This window comes from Monodelphis domestica, chromosome 7 (genome assembly GCF_027887165.1).
Source record: "Monodelphis domestica isolate mMonDom1 chromosome 7, mMonDom1.pri, whole genome shotgun sequence".
Taxonomy (NCBI): domain Eukaryota; kingdom Metazoa; phylum Chordata; class Mammalia; order Didelphimorphia; family Didelphidae; genus Monodelphis; species Monodelphis domestica.
Window position 1 is genome coordinate 10,138,875 of NC_077233.1, and position 18,934 is coordinate 10,157,808.

The window sequence follows — 18,934 nt, forward strand, 5'->3', positions numbered from 1 at the left end:
GAGTCAAGGTGGAGCTGCTGCTCACATTAACTGAAAGATAAATAGTCGTTACGTCAATGAATCTGTGATCTCAACGACTCCTCAGGAAGTCTATAGAATGAGGCATATATATGGTGCCCTCTCCATTCCTGGCACTGTTCTTCCCTTCCCTGCCCATGTACATTCCCAAGATTGGATCCTTGGAAAACTTTTAATTGAATATGACCATTTTTCTGAAGAAGCTTTCCAACAGCTCCCTCAAGTTTAAACCAAGAAACAGACTGGGTAATTCATGCTTCGAAAGCTCTGTAGGTTGGATCCTCAAAGGGCTCCATGCTTGGTTACATGAGCTATAAAGACCTTTTTCAAAAGAAAATAACATTCACATCAGGACAATTCATAGCTATGAAATAACTCAATGGAAAAATAGAAGGTTTCCTCATCCCCTCCCAACTTCTTTTCATTGCGCCTGCAAAAGTGGGTTACATTTTCTTTTCTTTCCTTTTTTTTTCTGAAACATATCTATGGGGGTTCTATACTCAAGGCAGTTTTAATACACGAATGATTTGTAGGTAAATTTATTGTTAGCCAATGGGTGCAGTCAACTGTGTAATAGAAATATTGTCCAAAAGCTGCGATTATTATTTAAATAAGTTCAGTGTTAAATTTGATTACCATACATTTTAGGGAGAATAAAACATTTCATTGCTCTCAAACTATTTCCCATCTCACCATTGAGTCAGAAACCATAAATTAAATTGGCCCCTGCATTGACAATTACCCCTCAGGCTTTGTTACAGGCTTTGTGTAGGTGGAAGTGCATGGGAAACAATTTGCTGGATACACAATGGAGTGAAGACAACCTCTCAGTGTGGGCTTGTAGCCTGAAGGTTGGAGAGTGAAGGTTTATTATCAGAGAGTTCTGGAAAATGACAGCTGCCTAAGAAACACCTGGGAGAGTCCCTAAAAATGTTGGGTGCTCAAAGGCTTCCATGTCAGTATCCCAGTCCTCTTGGCACCCATTAGCAGAAAGAAAAGCAAACATTAGCTTGGACATCTTCACACTGAAAGCCCATAAGCCTTTGAAGCATTAAGAAATAAAATATTGAATTCTTTTCACTTTCCACAGATCGTAAGAAGCCTCTTCCCAGTATACAGGCGCCATTTTAAAATGGTGCTATTTACCAAACTCATCCCAGTGGCAGACTTTCATTTCCACCAAATGTCAAGGATCAGTGCTTTGTGTTCATTTTAATGAAATACGGGCCGATAAGGGTTATGAATGCCGAATTTAAGCTGTTAGTTACTAAATGTCGCTCTGCTCTGGGATTTCACAGGGGAATGGGCTAATTATGTCTTTTTTTCTTTCAATTTCTTTTCTACCATAGTTGGGGATTCACGGTTATGCTTTTGCGATCACCAACAATGGCTACATCCTGACTCATCCTGAACTCAGGCCTTTGGTAAGACTGACATCTTTCTGTATTTATTTAGAATCTGGAGATTATGTTGGATTTTTAAATTTCCATAAACATTTCCAGTGCTACAAGAAAACTACATTCAGTATAGGCATGAGAGCAGTCCTATGGTTGGTTAATCATATTTTCCCTCTACTATGCTCCAGTAATAGACATGAAAGTTTTACTAAATAGTTTTGTTAATATGAATTAACATGATCTAATTAATAGACAAGAAATTCATATAGGCAAAAATCCATTATAACAAATACTTCTATGAAAAAGAAAGATTGCCATACTTGGGCCCATTTGCTTTAAGTATTATTTAACAAGTTAAAATCCTTGATCATCAAATCATAGGAGTGCCTCATACCTAAGAGCTCATCAGAATGGGGTTGCATCTAAACAATTAAAAGGACTTTAATCAATCAATTGAACAGTCACAGAGAATTCCTTAAGCAATTATTCTGTTATCTTTGATATTTTCTAATGTTCTGCTCTAATAGTATTCAGTCATTTTCTTCCTTATAGTTAAAAGTAGTATTTACTCCAAATTCCATTGAAGCAAGAAAGCTGTTTTTTCTTTTAAATATTGATCTTTTGGTTTTTTTTGATCACCTTAATTTCCAAATATACTTTTCCCCTTCCTCTACCCAGAAAATTCTCCCTTGTACCAAAGGAAAATAAAAAGAAGAAAAAAAAGTGAAAAAAAAAAACCAGTCCCATAAAATCAACCAATGTATCCACTGAGTCTACTGGTATTCAATGTTCCAAACCCATAGTCTCCCACCTCTTCAGTGAAATGAGGATGCTGAATAGGATTTTTTTTTTAAGAAAAAAGAAAAATGAGAGTCAGAATTGTTTTTAGCAGTAAGAAATCATCTCTCTCTTCCTGTTTGGCACTTGTGAATATCAGAAAGATGGAGGCTGCATTCATTATGCAAATGTTTATTGACACAACACTCTGGTGTGAGGGGACTGGCTCCAGCCTGGATTGCCTCATTGTTTAGACACGCTCCCACTAGATAGAGTTCCATCACCCTTCAGTCTTGGTGGGAGAGTCCTGGTATGAATGAATTCATCTCAGGACACATGTGGACACCATATGGGCGTTTCAAGCTGGCACTTACCATAATATCCCATTTCACCAATATTTTTGCAGAAAAGACCAGAATTAATTGGATAGCTAATCCCATATGTAACTCCATTAGAATTATTGAAAAGTCTTGGTTTAAAGAAGGCCCTGACAGTGATGCTTAGCACACTACCTTTCAGGGGCAGCCCAGTTTGGCTAGCTGGACAGGGATGTTAGGAATTATCAATTTCATTTGCTTGGTGTTTGATTGCTTATTTATTCAAATGGAATTTGGAAAGATAGAATGAGATGATCAGCAGTTCTGACCAGGAGCTTTTCCCAGGGAATATGTGTGTGTATATATTTTAATTTATATTTTATTATATTTATTATTTTTTATTTACCTTGTACATGGTAAAGACTAAGTAATTTGGTGGAATGAATGAGTGAATAAAGGCCAGATAATCAAAAATCACAAAATTTTGGAGCTGGAAAGACCATTTAGTCCAACTCCCACATGAGTATCTTGTGCCCACTACAACATATCTCACAGTGGCCATATTGTCTTTGCTTAAAGGCCTTCAAAAGAGGGGAGCTGAGAACCTCCCAAACAAGCTCTTCTATCTTTGAAGAACTATCATTAGAAGGAAGGTTTTCCATAGATCAAGTTTAAATTTGTCTCTTTGTAGTTTCCATCCTGCTTTAGAAATGAGGATATTTCAAAGAATCCCATGCCACCATTTTCCAATAGATGTCTATATTTCTTTGTTTCTTCATCTTTGAAGAGTAGAAAATGTTCAGCTCCAGTATTTGCATATGACCTTGCTACAGAAATGCAGTTCTCTACTCAGCCATGCGAACCTTGGCAAGGTTTCCATGATTAGTTTTACATACTGTTTCTAGAATGGCCAATCTATTAGCAATCGGCATAAATACAGATGAACAGATGGCCTGATTATTCCAGTTTTTAGTTATGTTCAGTCACATTCTGGCAGAAAGGTCCTAAGAACTTCAGTTCAATCTAATCGACATGCTGTCCTATGACTTAGTTTACAAATATTGCTCTGAAACTATAGGAATCCTTTGGGGTCATTACATCTCTAGTCAAGGAATCAGAGAATCTCAGTGACTAGGTGTAGGGTCTCGATAGCCATCTAGCCTTACCCAAACTCGACTAAGAATCTTCTACTTCATAATCCCAAAATAACTTTGTTTTAAGTCTCACAATAAGTGAGATCTATCCTATCCAAAGGCTTCCTCTTCTACTTGGAATAGTGATGAGTTTCAACAGTCTTCTGCTCTACCCCATTTTCCAAATCAAGTTCAAACTGGCCACCTTTTAACTTCCTCCAACTGTTTCTCCTTTTTTCCTTCTGAGGTCAGGAAGATCAAGTCAGCCCTCTTTCCTTTTGGCCATCCTTCAAAGAGTAGAGATAGCCATTACATCCTCCTTGAGTCAGTTTTGCTCTAAAATTCTTCTTCAATCTTTGTGAATTCAAGTTCTTACATCATTCTGATTGTCCTCCATTGGAATTTCCTGAGCCTGTCAATGCCCTCCCCAAATCATGGCACTGAGAGGTTTGAACACAGTTAAAAGAGTTTTAAAACCATCCCAACATTAATTCTTTAATTTTCAGGAAGACCAGAGTTGAATGTAATGTTCACCAGATCCTCCAGTTCATAGTTGATTTAGTTTAGGACTCCATCTTGCATAGAAAACAGAGGAAGTATTTTAATAAATATGTGTTGATTTACTTTGGGGAAGAACCTGGTCACTCATCTTCTAGGACATCACTCTAAAGCTGTTAGAATGTACCCCCTGACACCTGTTATGGTTGGCTATGGCATCCACTCGTTTCCTTCCTCCTTTTTTAGCCTAGACACACTCTCCTGGCTATGGATCAGAAGTTCTTGTTAGTCTAGTCATCAATCTTTGCCAAACTATTAGGGTGGTCAGATAGGAATGGCCTAGATGGGGGAGGCATGTTGGAAACTTTCCTTAGATGTTTATTCATGGTTTCATTGAGTCACAGAACTAGATAAACAGAGCCAGGTGCTTATTTGCCTTGACACATTTATGTCCCTGGGTTGTTCCATAGTCTCATTTACCAACTCAAGCTGGAGCAACTCAACCCTCCCCCCTCTCATGTTCTCCACAGAGAATAGTAGGAATGGCTCTGCTGATCAGTAAATAATTCCTTATTGAACCACCTACTAACTTGCCTGTGTTTTTTTTCCTATTTATATGATGTCAGGCTAGATACTTTCCACTTTGAGACTCAGTACCATCATAAGAAAAATGGAAGAATTGGACAAGCTAATCCTTATGTTCCTTCTAACTCAAAGTCTATTAAGTCTAGCATCAATGGTATTAACCATTGTCTAAATACAGATTGCTTTTCCTATAATCCAAGGCCCTTCCCAATCTGATTCCAAAATATACTTCCTGTCTAATCCCTGACTCCTCCTCACCATGTCCTGGGTCCTGTCCAGGAGAGCTTTTAACTCTACACTTCCCTAGATACCTCTTTGCTCATTCCCTACCTCCTGCCACGAGTGGATTCTTCTGACATCACACACACACACACACACACACACACACACACACACACACACACACACACACACACCTCTATTGGTGATTCCTTCCCTTCATTCAAGATCCATTTGAGTTGCTACCTACTCCAGGAAGACTTCCTTGATTTCCACCCAATTCCATTTGATCTCCATTGCTTTCCTCTATTTTATCTTCTCCCTTTGCCAGTATCTTCCTTGGCCTCTCTATTCTTTCTTTTATGATAGCTTTCTATGCAAATGTCTTATTTCGTGAGTGACTGAGGGTCAGAACAGTTATTTTCTACTTTATCTCTGCATAGCAGAGATTCAGAGATTTAATAAATACATTTTGAAGTGAAATGCATCCCCAGGCCCTTCTGGAGATATGAGAAAGGAGAAGACATAGCTTCTGCCCTCCCTCTATATCCACCCTAAAGCAAAATCAGATCATGGTATGTTCAAAGACTGGAAAGCATCTCAGAGGTGATCTAGCCCTCTGTGTACAAATGAGGCCATTAGAAGCTGAAAGTGGCTCATTTAGATCCCGGGCAACAATAGGCAGGATTTGGGGAAGACGTCCTCTGAATCCCAAGATAGGATTTTCTTGACCACAACCATGATTTTGCAATATGCCTGGGAAGGAAAAATTGACCAGTGGAAATCTGACATAAATCTCCAAAGAAGTTCTTAAGGACCTATGGCATCTGATGACCCTGTGGTAGGCATTTTGGAGAGGCCAAGATGAAATTGGTGCCATCCATTCCAGCTTTCAAGGTGTGTCACCCTGGCTAGCATAAAAAGAGAAGAACCAGATGAACTTTTATAGTATCTCTCAGATGATGAGGTTGGAGTAGATGACCTCTAAGACAGCATCTTCTACCCAATCCTATGAATATGGATTAAACACTGGATAAGTAGTCAGTTAGGAATGTGGTTTCTATTCCCCTCCTTGGCTCCTTGTCACTTAAGTGATTCTAACCAAGTTTTCTTGGTTAGATTCTAAACAAGGACCTCCTTGTCCCTTATTTCTTTCATTTAAACAATGGTCTAAATGGACTCCCAAGTCTCCCAGCCCTAAATAGGAGAGTATCCAATCCTGATCTCTTTAGGTACTAAAGGCCAACCTCTATAGAACTACATCAAATACAGTAGAAACTCATATTCTAGTGGGTTTCCATGCTAGAAGGGATTGAAGAGTCCAACCTCTTCATTTGCTAGTTGTAGAAATTGAGTCCCAGGGATGTTCAAGGTCACACAGAGAGTAAGTGGCAGACTAAGGTCTTCTGGCTCCTGGAGCACTACTTTTCCTACTCTCCTACTTCCTTTTAAGCCCCCCAAAAGGAGAAGAAAGTGTAGACTGGAGTAGTCAGAGGAGGCTCAGTTCCACAGACCTGGAATATGGAGTTGGATTTAGAAGACCAGAGGATGCACAGAAGGGAATGATAGAATTCTTTAGCTAGAGACTCAGAAGTCATCTAGGCCAACGTCTTCATTTCTATAGAGGAGGGCATGGAAGTTAAGTGAGTTACTGAGCATCATAGAGGTGGGATAGCAAAACTGGGATTTGAATACAGATCCTTGGAATCCAAATCTAGTCTTGTTTCCATTGTATTGTTCTATCTCGTCTCATTGAGCCAGCTAGGGAGCCAATGGGCATATTTCATCAGGCCTAACCAGGAGCAGTGACCTTCAGAGACATTGAACCCCAGATCCTTGATTTTGGAGAAGTTCTTGTCCAGCTGTAGCATTCGGTTCCTGATTCCTGATTCAGAGGCCTCTGGTCTTTCGATTTACTTTGAATATATATTGGTGATGATTATTCTTTTATTTCTGCCAAGGGGAATGTGAACCCCTAAAAGTCTTTTTTTTTAAATTATTTTAGTCCCCAGAGGCTGGAATACAGTAGTTGCTTAATAGGTGTTGGCTAGACTGGATGAAAGTCAAGGGACTGCCTACCTGTCTTTTATTCTTGCCATGACCTAGCATCGTGCCTCAGGCGTGGTGAAAACTCCATAAATGTGTGTTGAACGAAGGACTCAAAGGGCATGGATGAGTGGCTGAATCCGGGGCAGCTGTTGTTGCTCATTCTTTCATTTGTTTGGGATGGGAACTTTGCAAGGAGACACTTTCTCTCTTTCCTCTGGGAACCTGTGTGTCTGCCCTGGGCAGCAGGCCACGTTGGCTGTGATCCTCCCCGAGGACAGCCCCGAATAGTAGCTTCCCTGGCGAGCGCGAGTAGGGAAGGGTTGTTCCCTCGGCTCCAAACCTGAGTCACAGAGCCGGATTCTTAGTGGAGAGGGATGTCCCCTCTGCTCTCTGCCAAGAAAGAGCAGCCATGGAGCACAGAGAGATGGGAGGCCAGGCTGAGGAGAGCCAGGGAGCAGGCTTGCACGAGCCCATCCATCCTTCCTCCATCAGCCCCAAAGCTTTTCTGGCTTTGGTGGCCCAGCCAAGCCCAAGCCTTCACTCAAGCCCGGACCAATATTTCTGTCTTTTGTCCAACACACTCTTGTCTTCCAGCTTTGTTTGACTTGATTTCATCCAAAATTTGTTTTAAAACATGGACAGTTGTTGGGTGTGAAGCGTGTCGCTTCTCCAAAGGCTCTCGCACGTGTGGACGGGCCCTGGAGAGGCTCCTTTGAGTCCACGGTCTTGGCAGCGATGTGGAAGCCCTGCTTTGTTACAGATCAGTTCTCTTCGCTCAGTCCATCTCTTGGGTCTCCCAGGCCGACAGACGTCCTGCCAGTACTCCGTGGGGTCAGCCTGCCCCTCGGCCTCTTCTAATCTAGTAAACATATTAGAAGCCACCTCCTGGACCCCGATTCTGGACTTCCAAGAGGCCGTGGAGGTTGGGGCTTGAACAGAGTCCCTTCCTTCCCTCTCCTCCCTGACCTCCCCCTTTCAAAGGCTGGGATCTGGCCTGACCTCATCCTCCTCTTCTCCAAGGCCAAATAAACCAACACAGATTCCTTTAATCATTTGGTTTCAAGACTTTCAGTGTCCTGTGAAGGCTCCTCAGTTTTTCAGGGTTTTTTGTTGGTGTTGTTGGTATTGTTGGTTTTTGATCCCAAAATATGGATCCAACTCAGTCCTCTGGCTGATCCCTGACTGGGGCAGAATTCTGTGGAATGCTCAGAATAGTATTCATGCAAACTGAGGCCTCTCAATTCATCCCTGAGCCCCAAGGTCTCATTTTTCGTTCGTTTGTTTTGCTTCTCTGCCAAATTTTTGATACATGGTAGGCTGGGGGTCCACTCTAACCTCCAGATCTTTTGTGGACAATGTTATGTCTAGTCAAGCCTCACCCAAACTGGCAAGTCATTCTGAACCAAAGACTAAGGATATACTTTTGATACTTGATCTGGAAGTTAAAGTGAGAAAGTGTTGCTTAGTAGAACAGAAAGCTGGCCTCCATCTCAGAAGATCTGAGTTCAGTTCCTTCCTCTTGTCTCTCCTGGCTGGAAGACTCTAGGCAGGTCTTCCATCTTGAATGCAGCCGGTGATTCTCCAAGACTAGAAGCTTCAGAGCCAGAACATCTTTCCTTCTGCAACCTTTGCTGGGATTGTTTCTTGTCCAACCGGCCTCTTCTACCCACCCTCTTAGAACAGTCCAACAGAATAGCGAACCTGCCTAAACGTTTTTTGGGTTTGGACAATGCCATCCAGGCTATTAGCTCTGCTTCCTAGAGTGGATTCATCTACAAGCTTGGAGAATGCAGCCTGGTCCAATCAGAGGAGTCCCTGGTCTCAGAGTATGGAACACCCGAGTTCAAGTCCTGCACTAGATATCTCCTAGTTGGGTGGCCATCAGCATTTTATTGAGCTGTTTTTTCTCTGAACCTCAGGCCTTTTATCACGACAATGGGGAAATAGCCCATAGCTAGCAGGGTCACTGGGAGCACTACGTGAAAGAATCTACCGCAAATACTTTGCCAGCTTTAAAACATGATTCAAATGCCAATTGTTAATGGGCTTCAGTCAATCAATCAACAAGTATTTATTGACCCATAGCTATGTGCCAGGCATTATGCCAACCTGGGGGAAAATAGATAGAAGTGAAACCGTCCCTGACCTTCAGGAGCCTGGGTTACCTCATTTATGGATTCTATTATTCAGTTAATTGGTCCATAAAACTGGTGCATCTCTCCTGAAGGAAGGAAGGTGGCCACGGTGCTTCTGCCCCAGGTACCTACAGTGATGGCCCAGCAGCAGCAAGCAGCCATTCTCTCTCTCTCCTCACCAGCATGACAGCCCAAGAAAGAATGGATGGAGCCATTGAGGCAGGACCCTGTGTCAGACGTTGTGTGGAATAGGTAGAAAATAGGCCCAAAAGTGGAGTTTGTCAGGACAGTGAAGGATCTCAGGAGAACTCCCCAAAGACTGTTCTTAATCTGACTTTTAATGTACTCCAGGTTAGATAATAATCTCAGTTTAGAGTGACTAGAAATTGATTTTTTTCTACCTATTTCATCATTTAAAACATTTCCTTGAGATCAGTGCAATTTAAGTTCTTTTCATCCCCTTCCCTTCTTTCTTTCCTTCCTTCTTTCCTTCCTTCCTTCCTTTCTTCCTTCCTTCCTTCCTTCCTTCCTTCCTTCCTTCCTTCCTTCCTTCCTTCCTTTCTTCCTTTCTTCCTTCCTTCCTCCCTCCCTCATTTCCTTCCTTCTCCCTTTTCATCTTCTTTCCTTTCTCCCTTTCCTTCTCTTATTCATTTCTACCTTTACTCCACACCCTCCTTTCTCTTTCCCATCCTTCCTCCTTTCCTCACTCCCTCTCTTTCACTCTCATTTCCTCCCTCCCTTCTTCAATTTCTTCTTTCTCTTTCTTTCTTTCTTTCTTTCTTTCTTTCTTTCTTTCTTTCTTTCTTTCTTTCTTTCTTTCTTTCTTTCTTTCTTTCTTTCTTTCTTTCTTTCTTTCTTTCTTTCTTTCTTTCTTTCTTTCTTTCTTTCTTTCTTTCTTTCTTTCTTTCTTTCTTCTCTTTTTTACTAGGGACCCTTCTGAGTTCTGGGCACCTGTCTCTGTCTGCTTTTTATAAAACATGAACTCAAAATCAATTTCCTAGCCCAGGAGCATTTTATAGTATGTATATGGCTAGCCACCAAGGATTGTCTCAAGGCACCAACCAGAGGAGAGACTGAGGTAACATTAATTATCAAAGCAGTATCAGAAACAGAATTTTTTTTCACTCAAAGACCATCGGAGGAGAGAAATCCAGAAGGGCCCAACTAAGGTGTCAGTAGTGACCCCTTTCCCATGTTCTTGTGTCCAGGGCAGTGTAGCCCTGAGTATGCTGATCCTTAATGCTGTAAAGAAGGATATTCTCCATGTTGCTCCAACAGTTTTCATGAGGCTTGGGTGTGTGTCTATGCTCTTTGCCATTGGCTCCAGCCCAGTAGGATGCCCCCTACTATAGAGTACCCTACAGCCCTGGTCCATCTAATCACTTAACAGTAGGATTAGCTTTTACAAAGGAAAATTAACTTCACAACTATGATCACAAATATACAAACTTACTACTCAGCAGTTGGGATTTAATTGCTGCTTCCCCTCTCCTCCAACCACCCCTTGACCTTTTGGACTATCTCATCCTCTGAGAAGGGAAAGATGATTAGGTTTCCAGTTTAGTTTCATTTCTATAGAAGACACAGTCCTATTTTCAAGTTCAAACACCCCTTGAACTTGAGGTCCAAGTCCCCTGCCCTATCAGGCTCCCATAGTGGGTGGTCTGGCTATAACACCCCACCTAGAATCCAGGCTCCAAACTCCCCCCAAGTCTGGTGGGGATCATCATGGGTACTTGAAACAGAGATGGACAAGGATGCAAAGTAGAAACCACCACCCTCAGGCCCATTTCTTAGAGCCACAATAAAAGGGAAGGGAATAAATAGGGGAAGGAAGTCCCTCCCCTCTCACTGGTTCAGTTCATGGGACCTACACTATGGATGAACTGGGATCTTTGCCTTCCATACAGAGTAAGAAAAACTGATCAGGAGAATTGCAAACCAGAAATAATACCTGGAAGAGATTAGAAAAATGTATTAAAAATAGTCAATTATTTAAAAAATAATGGAAGCAAATGGTGATTCTAGTTCAAGGTTAATGAGTACATATCTACCTATGCAGGTCTATATGTCTCCATTTTGCCAGTTTTAAAGATGTCGCATGTTCTGGCTTGTCCCACCTATATAGTCTATAAAAAAGGGTAAAGAATTCAGAGTACCTCCCTATTAGGCAATCTGGGCATGCCCAGGCAGGTGCCATTGGGGTGCCTCACTGCTAGATGCTCTGGGCACCCTCCAAAGTCCCCAATCGAATTGTCCCAAGAATGCAAAGAAGATGTGATGAATAATAACCATGCCACTGTTTGTGGTCCAGAGATCAGAGGGGAGCCATGAGGGATAGCACCATTGTTGTTGTTGTTGTTGGACCCTTTGAATTTAACTCTATATAGTCCAGAGGGTCGACTGTTCTCCTGTGATATTCTGTAGCACATGTGCTGGCTTTGGATTCCCCCAAATTGGGGGAAATGACTTTTCTAAGACTACACAGAGAATAGAAGCAGAATGAGTCCCCCTAGCTGGACTATTGTAAATGGTGCCAGTGGGCCTCCTGCCACAAGACTCTCCCCACTCCCCAGGTTCTATTTAGCTGCCCAAATGACTTTCCTAAAGCTGAGGTCGAACCCTTACTCTTTACCCCCAGTCCAACCCCACTAAGCTCCAGTGGCTCCCTGTGGCCTTCAGGACTAAATAAACAATCCTCAGCCTTCAAAGTCCTTTATAATCCGGGGCTCTTCCTCTCCCAACTTTTCTAGCTTTCTCCCATGTTTCACCTCCTCCCCCCAGGTACTCTCTGATGCAGTGACCCTGTTCGGTCTCTGGATTGTGCTCCTCTTTTGGCTCTGGACACATTCTCTGGCGTTGCCCAGGGCTAGCACATTCCCCTCCCTTCTGCTCCGGACTTTTCGGGCTTCCTCGGAGTCCTGGCTAAAAGGCCAGAAGCTTTTCCCACTTTCCCTATTTCTCTTAGCCTTTCCTCTTCGGATGATCTGCAGGGAGCCTTTTCGGAGCTTCTCCGTCCTTGTTTGCATGCTGTCCCCTCTACCAGACTCTGCGGCTCCTTGAGCTCAGGGACTCTCTTTTGCCTTTCTCTGAAGCTGACTTAGGGGTGCTTAATAAGTGTTGATTCATTGCCTGACTGACAGAGCTGGGGTTCACAGATCCTCTAACTGCTAGCGGCCAGTGGATGGAGCGCTGACTCCCGACTCAGCAAGAGCTGGACTCCCATCCCAGCCCTGGCTGGGGTAGTTGGCCTCCACATCCCCATCTGTAAAATGGGGATAATTGTAAAGAGCACTTGGCAAACCTTCAAGTACTCTTTAAACCCCAGCCGGATTCTGACCGGAGCGAGGTGGGCATGGAAGGCAAGGCGGCCAATGTGCTTCCTCTGAGCTCGGTCCAGAGAGCAAAACGCAGCCATTCCGCATGTATTTCCCCCTCTCTTTCCCTCCTCTTCCCTCCTCCCTTTCACACATGCCACCCCGGGATTCTCAATTTGAGAAGAGGCAAGCGTTCACCTTCCTGGTGTCCTTGAACCCTGTGGCCATAGCGGGAAGCCTGTAGTCGGGTTGTCAGTCTTATTCAAATAGATACATTAGCTGTAATGCAAGAAAGTGCCCATTTCAGGGGAAAGTTGGTGGTGTCTCTGTGTGTGTGTGTGTGTGCGTGCGTGTGCGCGCGCGCGCGCGCGCGCGCCTCTTTCTCCAGCGCCACTCCGTGGCCCCTGAATCTCCCGGGATCCCCAGCCCTCTAGGTTCAGCTGGCTTAAGGTCGCGTCTCCGTCTCCGGATACAGCCTCTTCCTTTCCTGTCTTCTCAAGCCTCTCTAGTGCAGGGAGGAAAGTGGGGCAAAGGGGAAGCCCACCTAGAAGGAGGAGCCCGACTGTGGCCGGGCAGCCCTGGGATCCTTCTGATCTGCTGCTCGGGCCCGTCCCTCTGTCCCATCCTTGAGGAGGGCAGCCGCGGCCTCCAGACTGCCAGGTCAGGCATCGCACACACACGGGGGAGTCCTGACTGCCGGGCCCTGCGGGCAGGAGCTCAGACCCAGTCCGGGGCTTTGCCAAGGATTTCCGAGCCTCTCCCAAAGGCTCACCTGCAGAGGAGCTCCGGGTGAATTGAGAGAGGCTCGCCATTAGGTGGCGCCCTCGCACTGCCATGCTCAAGGCTGCTGCCGCCCGTCAATCCCGGCCCTGGGCTGTCTCTTAGACACGGACTGAGAGCAGCGAGACTCGGGTCAGATCTAGGGGACCGTGCCCAGTGGGTGCGCAGGGCGCCAGGGCTGGGGAGCAGTGGGGAGACAGGCGAGGTTCGGGCAGCCTTCTCTTCGGAGGGGAGCTCTCTGTTGGCTCGGCCATGCTGCGTGATCCAGGTCCATAAATCAATCCCCGACATGTTCGCGCTGAAATGCCTGAAAGCAGTGGAACGTTTTAATGGGAGAGCCGAGGAGGGCGAGGCGTCGGGAGGGCGCTGAGGGTGCCAGAGTGTGGGGTGCTGGGAAATGCGGCCAGCTAGTGGCTCCTGTGCTGTCACAAAGATGAGGGAGGGGGATAAACACTTCACCCCTGCCTCAGTGGTCTCTTGCTGAAGGTCGCACCGAGCCCTCCAAGAAAGGAGAGAAAGAGGAAATTCGGCACATATGCGAAGGGGTCTTGGCCAGGCTTCGGTCCTGGAATAAGCCACGTGAACTCCAACTCCGGAGCAGATCCCAAGAAGCTGGGCGGGTATCTCCACAGCGGCAGGGGTGGGTTGGGGACAGATATATGGGAGAGGTTTTGATCTTGGCATGGGAAAGCCTCCTTCCTAGTCCTAACTCTGTCCTGTTTCCTGCTGGCTGGACCATGGATCAATGGACTGCTCATTCTGGCCCCTTGACCATTGGAGGAGGCATCCATTCATTCACTCTAGAGGCCATCTGCCCAATTAGTGTGGGGACAGACAGCCCCGTTTCTCTTTGTACTCACACTGTTAACACAGGCTTGGTGCCTAATAAACGTTTATTTTCATTCATTCCCCCAAAATGTGTTGGTAGCCAACAATATGCATATCCTTTTGGGAAGTGCTGAGGGAAAGGCAATGATTGAGTTAGACAAGTTTCATTTCTTCTGGGAGTCTATAGTCTATGCAGGGAGATAAGCCATGGAATGGAATGGGAAGAATGGAGAGAGACAGACAGACAGACAGACAGAGACAGAGACAGAGAGAGAGATTTAGAGATGGGGGAGAGAGAGAGAGACAGAGATGGGGGGGGGGAGAGAGAGAGAGAGAGAGAGAGAGAGAGAGAGAGAGAGAGAGAGAGAGAGAGAGAGAGAGAGAGAGAGAGAGAGAGAGAGAAGAGAGGAGGGAGAGAGAGAAAGAGAGAGAGAGGGAGGAGAGAGAGAGAGAGACAGAGATGGGGGGAGAGAGAGAGAGAGAGAGGGAGGAGAGAGAGAGAGAGACAGAGATGGGGGGAGAGAGAGAGAGAGGGAGGAGAGAGACACACAGAAAGAGAGAGAGGGAGAGAGAGAAAGAGAGAGAGAGGGAGGAGAGAGAGAGAGAGACAGAGATGGGGGGAGAGAGAGAGAGAGAGAGAGAGGGAGGAGAGAGACACACACAGAAAGAGAGAGAGGGAGAGAGAGAAAGAGAGAGGGGGGGAGGAGAGAGAGACAGAGACAGAGACAGAGAGACAGAGAGACAGAGACAGAGACAGAGAGACAGAGAGGGAGAGGTGTGTGTGTGTGTGTGTGTGTGTGTGTGTGTGTGTGTGTGTGTGTGTGTATGGTGAGGAGAATCCAGAAGCTCAGAGCTAGCTGTTTAATACAACTTGGATATGGACAAGAATCTCCATCATTATTATTGACAGAAGGAGATTGATACCTTGTTTGTAGACCACTGGTGAGGGGAAACTCATTCCTTCCTTCTCAAGGCAGCCCATTGGGCTTATCGACACTTCTCATCGTCATGAAGTGTTTCCTCACATCCAGCCTCAGTTTGCCTCAAAGCTAGGAAGTGTCTGAGGACAGATTTGAACTCAGGACCTTCTATCTCTAGGCCTGCCTTTCTATCCATTGAACCACCTAGCTACCACCCCCCACTCCCAATCACCTCATTTTTATTATGAAAAAGCTAAGATCCAGAGAGTTTAAGGGACTTGTGGCCAAGTGAGATAGCATACATTAAGTTCTTAAACCAGGTTATTAAAACTAACTGTTGTAGCAGTGTAGCCACAGCAAGCCATTGTTGCGATATCCTAGCTGTATATAAAAGCTAACAATTGTTAGCTGTTGTTATTACTTATACCTAGGGACACCCCAACTAGTAACCATCTAAGGCAGAATTTGAACCCAGGTCTTTCCCCAAGTTCATCGTCTGGCTATTATGCTACAATATCCATCGGTGGGAAAGCCTCAAGTGTGAAACCCCTTTTCCCCAAATGATTTCCCACCTAAGAAAACGAGGGTTTTCAAGGCTTATTGAGCAAATATTTTCTTGGTAACTTAGGAAGGATTTCCAAAGGCTGTGAGGAGTCCATCGACTTTGGTTAACTGGAGCTTCCTTCATGATCTCCCCCGACATGGCGCCCCATCTAAGCCGCCATCCCATCCTGGCGTGGTCGGAGCAGGCTTGGCTACTTTTCTCCTTCTGCTCCAGGCCCCCCAACAGCCATGGCACTTGTTTGCCCCGAGCCTGCCTATATGTAGTACCCACACTTGGGCTTCAAAGGACAGGAAGCAATGGCTTTGTGGTGTTCATCTAGCTAAGGATGGAGGCTCTGAAGGAAACTGGGTTGGAAGGAGTGTCCTAGAGTTGATTTCTTTATTGTCTGGCAGAAGCTTCCCACTGCACAGAATCTGGTGAGGAGGAAGAATTTCTGGAGGACACACACTGACCTCTGGGTTTCTTCTGTTAATCCCCTCCCTGGGCCACTACCTGAGACTGTCTGTGCACCGCGGCCTGTGATGAATGAGCGCGCCTAACCTCATCAAAATGTAATTCCAGGCTTTGTGTTGAAGAATGATCTCCTACAACTTTCTATAGCTTTGTCTCAAGCCCCCTCGCCTGCCCCCTGGGGCCGGGGAGCCTCAGCTGCTCTAGTAGCCTCCATTCAAGAATGCGAGCAATAATGCGAGGCTCAGACTGGGGTCCTGGTTTCTATCACTGGGAAATGTCATCTCATTGATCAAGAGTTTCTCTCCCAATGCAAGCCCATCTTTAGGCAATTTTGAGATCCCTCCCAACAGGGGTAAAGACTACACCGGAAACAGCGGCTCAGGGCTTTGAGGAAAACACTCCTTGCTCTCTCCTGCCCTGGGGAAGCCACTAAGTCTTAATTAACACAGTGGCCAGCTGGATAATGGCGTGCCCATGCTCACACACACACACACACACACACTCATACATGCTCACAAACACACACTCACACACACACTCATACATGCTCACAAACACACACACACACTCATACATGCTCACAAACACACACTCACACACACACTCATACATGCTCACAAACACACACTCACACACACACACAGAAAGAGGTCAGCATGAGGATGGAAGAGGAAAGTGGCATCCATTCTGATCTATAGGCTCTGCCAGGAACACAGAAACAGGTTGATGCTGGGTGAAAATCAATGACCTCTGTAAGTGGGTATCAGGCTTCTACTAGGAGTAAACTCTCTCTCTCTCTCCTTCTCTCTCTCTCTCTCTCTCTCTCTCTCTCTCTGTCTCTCTCTCCCTGTCTCTCTCTCTCTCTCTCTCTCTCTCTCTCTCTCTCTCTCTCTCTCTCTCTCTCTCTCTCTCTCTCCCTGTCTCTCTCTCTCTCTCTCTCTCTCTCTCTCTCTCTCTCTCTCTCTCTCTCTCTCTCTCTCTCTCTCTGTCTCTGCCTCTCTCTCTCTGTCTCTGTCTCTCTCTTTCTCTCTCTCTCTCTCTCTGTCTCTCTGTCTCTCTCTCTCTCTCTCCCTCTCTCTCTGTCTCTGTCTCTCTCTTTCTCTCTCTCTCCTTCTCTCTCTCTCTCTCTCTGTCTCTGTCTCTCTCTTTCTCTCTATCTCCCTCTCTCTTCTCTCTCTCTCTTTCTCTGTCTCTCTCCCTTTCATTCTGTCTCTTTCTTTCCTCTGTCTTTCTGTCTCTGCCCAGCTCAGAGGCCCTTTTAACTTCAGCTTCCATTTCCTATGATCCAAACCTCATTCTTAGCTAAAGCAGAAAGTCAAATTGTGCAAGATTTTGCCCAGTGCCCAAACTTCTCCAGTTCATTGCATCACCAAAGAAAGTCATTTGCATACCAGTGATGATTCTTATTGGAGTTTACATTAAAAAAAAAAAGCAACAGTGCATCTGAATCCCTCTGAGAGCATTAAATTGCTATCTAATTAGCAGTCCCAAATTACATATATTTAGAAGATAATTAAAGGTTGGAAGGCTGTTGAAATAACTGGTTGTACATGTAAATGAATCACTGAAAATTTGTTAGTAATGTGGGGAGCTGTCTTTTCTTCCTCACTGCCCTGTTTGAAGTTAGGTAGGAGCAACCCCATGGGTTTAAGTCTGGTAGCGTTAAGATAAAGGCAGATGGTTTTAATGATTTCTACCCAAAGCCCCAAATAATTATAAGCAGCTGTCAGTTTTACATAATCACCGATGATAAGGTCCTCAGGAGGTGACTAGAATCCCATAGGCCAAGGGGCTCGCTGGGTAAAGAAACCCAGCTCTCACTCCACTCTTCGATGTCCTCCTTCTGAAAATGTGTAGGAACTACAGGGATGGCCTCACTAGTCCTCATCTTAATGTGTCTTGACAAATGGAATATTAAATATTCCATGAGTGGGAAAAAAATGCCAGCTGCCCATCTACAAAAAAAGGAGAATGACAGGGTTTAGGGGTTCCAGAAGTCATGTAGTCTACCTGCCTCATCTTACAAAGAAGGAAGATGAGCTTAAGAGAGTTCCCCAGCTTCACCGGGTCACAAAGATAGTAAGTGTCCAGAGTGGAATCCAGTCTGGGTCTTCCTGGCTCCAGGTTCAATGGTCTACTTACTTCACTACATGTGACTCATGCAAGACCAGCATGCTCCCCTGCAATCCCCACAATGTATATGTCAGGAAAAGTAAAGGCAGGTCCCCAGGACTTGAGAGTATTCCCCCTGTAGAGGATTTATAGCAATATGAGGATGAGGGAATTATCTCTTCTGAATCTCAACTACTTCAACTCCATCCTGGCCTCTACTCTCAAATATCTCATCCTCCCCTTATCCTTTGGCTACTTGTCTCTTGCCAAACTGGAGCCCTGCATTAAGCCCACCATCTGCCTCTCATGCTAATGTTCATGTTCTGATGAACAAATCTGGAGGAAATCATGAAACCATGCTGACTGGATCCACTGCAAATTTATGTCACCTAAGATCAACTGGGCCCTCACCGCAACAAGGCAGTTCTTTGATTCCTTCCTAATTGATCCCATATCACACTCCCCACAGAAGCTGTTTCAAACCTTTTCTTTCCTCAGTGCTCCCATATCTCCCTTCCCTCCATCTTCTCAAATGAAGATTTCATTTCTTATTTCATGACTGTGAACATTAAGACCATTCCAGATCAATTTGCCTTTTCTCCTTCACTTCTTCTCAAGGCTTCTTCACATCACTCTTCTACTCTCTCATTGTCTCTTAGACTTTTCCCTTTGTTATTATGGTCAGCACTGATGTAGCTGCCTCTGGTGTCATCTCTTCTTTTCTTCTCCAGTAGAGTATTCCAACCATCCTATTCTCTCTCTCTCTCTCTCTCTCCTCTCTCTCTCTGTGTCTCCTCTCTCTCTCTCTCTCTCTTTCTCTCTCTCTCTCTC

At 44.9% G+C, this 18,934-nt stretch overlaps 1 protein-coding gene across 1 annotated transcript in view; it reads left to right on the forward strand.

Annotated features, from left to right (window-relative positions):
• The window catches only part of CACNA2D3 (calcium voltage-gated channel auxiliary subunit alpha2delta 3), a 1,058,263-nt gene that overhangs the window by 807,514 nt on the left and 231,815 nt on the right, over positions 1-18,934 (forward strand). The window contains 1 exon segment of the mRNA XM_016424623.2: positions 1,368-1,442. Coding sequence (XP_016280109.2) covers positions 1,368-1,442 — 75 coding nt within the window.